At 38.9% G+C, this 2,044-nt stretch overlaps 1 protein-coding gene across 5 annotated transcripts in view; it reads left to right on the forward strand.

Moving 5' to 3' along the window:
• Positions 1-94: 94 nt before the first annotated feature.
• Positions 95-2,044, forward strand: part of LOC107692966 (rap guanine nucleotide exchange factor 6-like) — a 100,302-nt gene continuing 98,352 nt past the window's right edge. For all 5 annotated transcript variants that reach the window (XM_016492181.1, XM_016492185.1, XM_016492184.1 and 2 more), the window contains exon 1: positions 95-676. In XM_016492181.1, the coding sequence (XP_016347667.1) occupies positions 608-676 (69 nt within the window). In that variant the 5' untranslated portion in view covers positions 95-607. The remainder of the gene's footprint in view (positions 677-2,044) is intronic.

Raw genomic sequence — 2,044 nt, forward strand, 5'->3', positions numbered from 1 at the left:
GTCACGGACACTACGTCCATGTTTTTATACAGTCTATGATACGCACTGATCTCGCGTCCTTCAAAGATTAACATAGTGTAGTATGCATCTATCTGATCCGTGCAGTTTAGTATGCACTGGTCTCACATCTGTCTGTTCACTGTAGTTTAGTACACACTGGTCTCACATCTGTCTGATGAGTGTAGTTTAGTACGCACTGGTCTCCAGTGGCAGCAGCAGCTGGTCATGTGAATGGTGTTGAGGCGGCTCGGGGCTGAACGGCAGTCATGGGCTGTTGCTGGACGCTTGTGTTCGGAGGATCATATGAACCTCTGATTATTTATGATGATGTTTTACAGTCAAGAATGGAGAAATTTCCCAGGAATGAAGGATTGCTTTTTGTCAACTTTGGCTGTTTCTGATTCGCGCTTCACTTCAACAGCACTTTCAACAGTTTACTTCACATGCTAACCGAAGCTAACTCAAATCAATGCCAGACTTCCCAGACTCTTCAAGGGGTTCGTGATGACATTTTTATTTAATTTAATTTCAGTTTTACATTTCACTTTATTTTGTCGACACACGTGAATATGTGAAGTTTTTATTTCCGGAAATCAGAGAGTTTAATATGAATTCATCAGTGGATTTATCGCTGAAGAAAGCGCTGAAAACTCCTCCGACACGACGAACTGCTGAGGTAAAAACACCCACAGAAATACTTTATCATAACAGATATGAGTAAAAACACCACGTTAGAATGTCAATAACTCGCGCTAAACAGCTTATTAGTTTCGATTCAGGACTCAATTCAGTAGATCGTTACAAAGATTCATGAACTAACGTGTCTCGTGCTCGATGTTTGACTTCATATATTTGACTGCAAGTTAGCTGTTTTATTTATTTGTTTGGGGTCTCTGGTGTTTTTGTATTCTTTATTAGTTTATTTATGTTGTACGATGACAGATGTTCAGCTACTCCACAGACTTGTTCTCAGTGAGCAGAGTAAAACTGCAGTACTTGATCAGTACACATTAGCGCAAAGTGTAAACACTTGAAAGTAGTTTTATGTTTCGTTTATTAATGACAGAAATCAATGAAACTTTACTGCATTCCAGCACATGTGATTCACACATCTGGATCAAAGCTGAGCAACACTACACAACAGCAGCATTAGCAATTTGTCTACTTGATTTAAAGTAAATCTGGGTCATTGTATTAAAATCATTGTATTAAAAGCCTGTCGTAAGTTTGGCCTAAGACAGCTCAAATATCAGTTCGAAGTACAAAGGTTTGTTTTATTACAGAGCTCAACAATAAGATTTATTTTCGCCCAGCCAATAGTTCACTGCAGAATGATGACAGGGTTTCTGTGGGTCTTGCAAAGTCTTAAAGGGGTCATATGATGTTGCCAGTGGTGGAAAGAGTACTGAAAAAATATACTCAAGTAAAAGTACCATTACCTTCCAAAAAATGTAGTGTGAGTAGAGTAAAAGTACTTGTCCAAAAAACTATTTGAGTAAGAGTAAAAGAGTAGCCTATTTAAAAGTACTCATGAGTATTGAGTAGTGAGTACTGAGCTGTGGATTCTACCCCCTCATAATAAACACTGTACACCGCAATTTATACAATTGTTATGCTGATAATACAATTTGTAAGAATGCATTATATATTTCTGGGGAAACTTTTTCAAAGGAAAACACACACACACGCAAGTCTCTTTGCTGAGCCGCGGCGGTCTCGGTGAATCAGCAGCATCCACAACTGAATGGAACAAAAAGTGTTGAACGGAAGTCTGTTGCGCATAACCCCTATTGTTTATGCGCGAGTGCACTTGCTAAATGAAGGCGGATTGTATAAAATGGATATAAAAAAAAACGTTCATTAACGAATTTTATTACATCACACGCTGGCACAGATGCGGTATATTAACGCCACGAGTCATCAATAAGGTGCAGATTGGTCCTCAATGGAAGTTTCCAACACACTTTTTCACAGTGCGCATCACGTGCTCAAACTCATCAAAAGTCAACAAGTTCAACAAGCAACAACGACTTATCCAAGTGAC

This window comes from Sinocyclocheilus anshuiensis, unplaced genomic scaffold (genome assembly GCF_001515605.1).
Source record: "Sinocyclocheilus anshuiensis isolate Anshui unplaced genomic scaffold, SAMN03320099.WGS_v1.1 scaffold658, whole genome shotgun sequence".
NCBI classification, from domain to species: Eukaryota; Metazoa; Chordata; class Actinopteri; order Cypriniformes; family Cyprinidae; genus Sinocyclocheilus; species Sinocyclocheilus anshuiensis.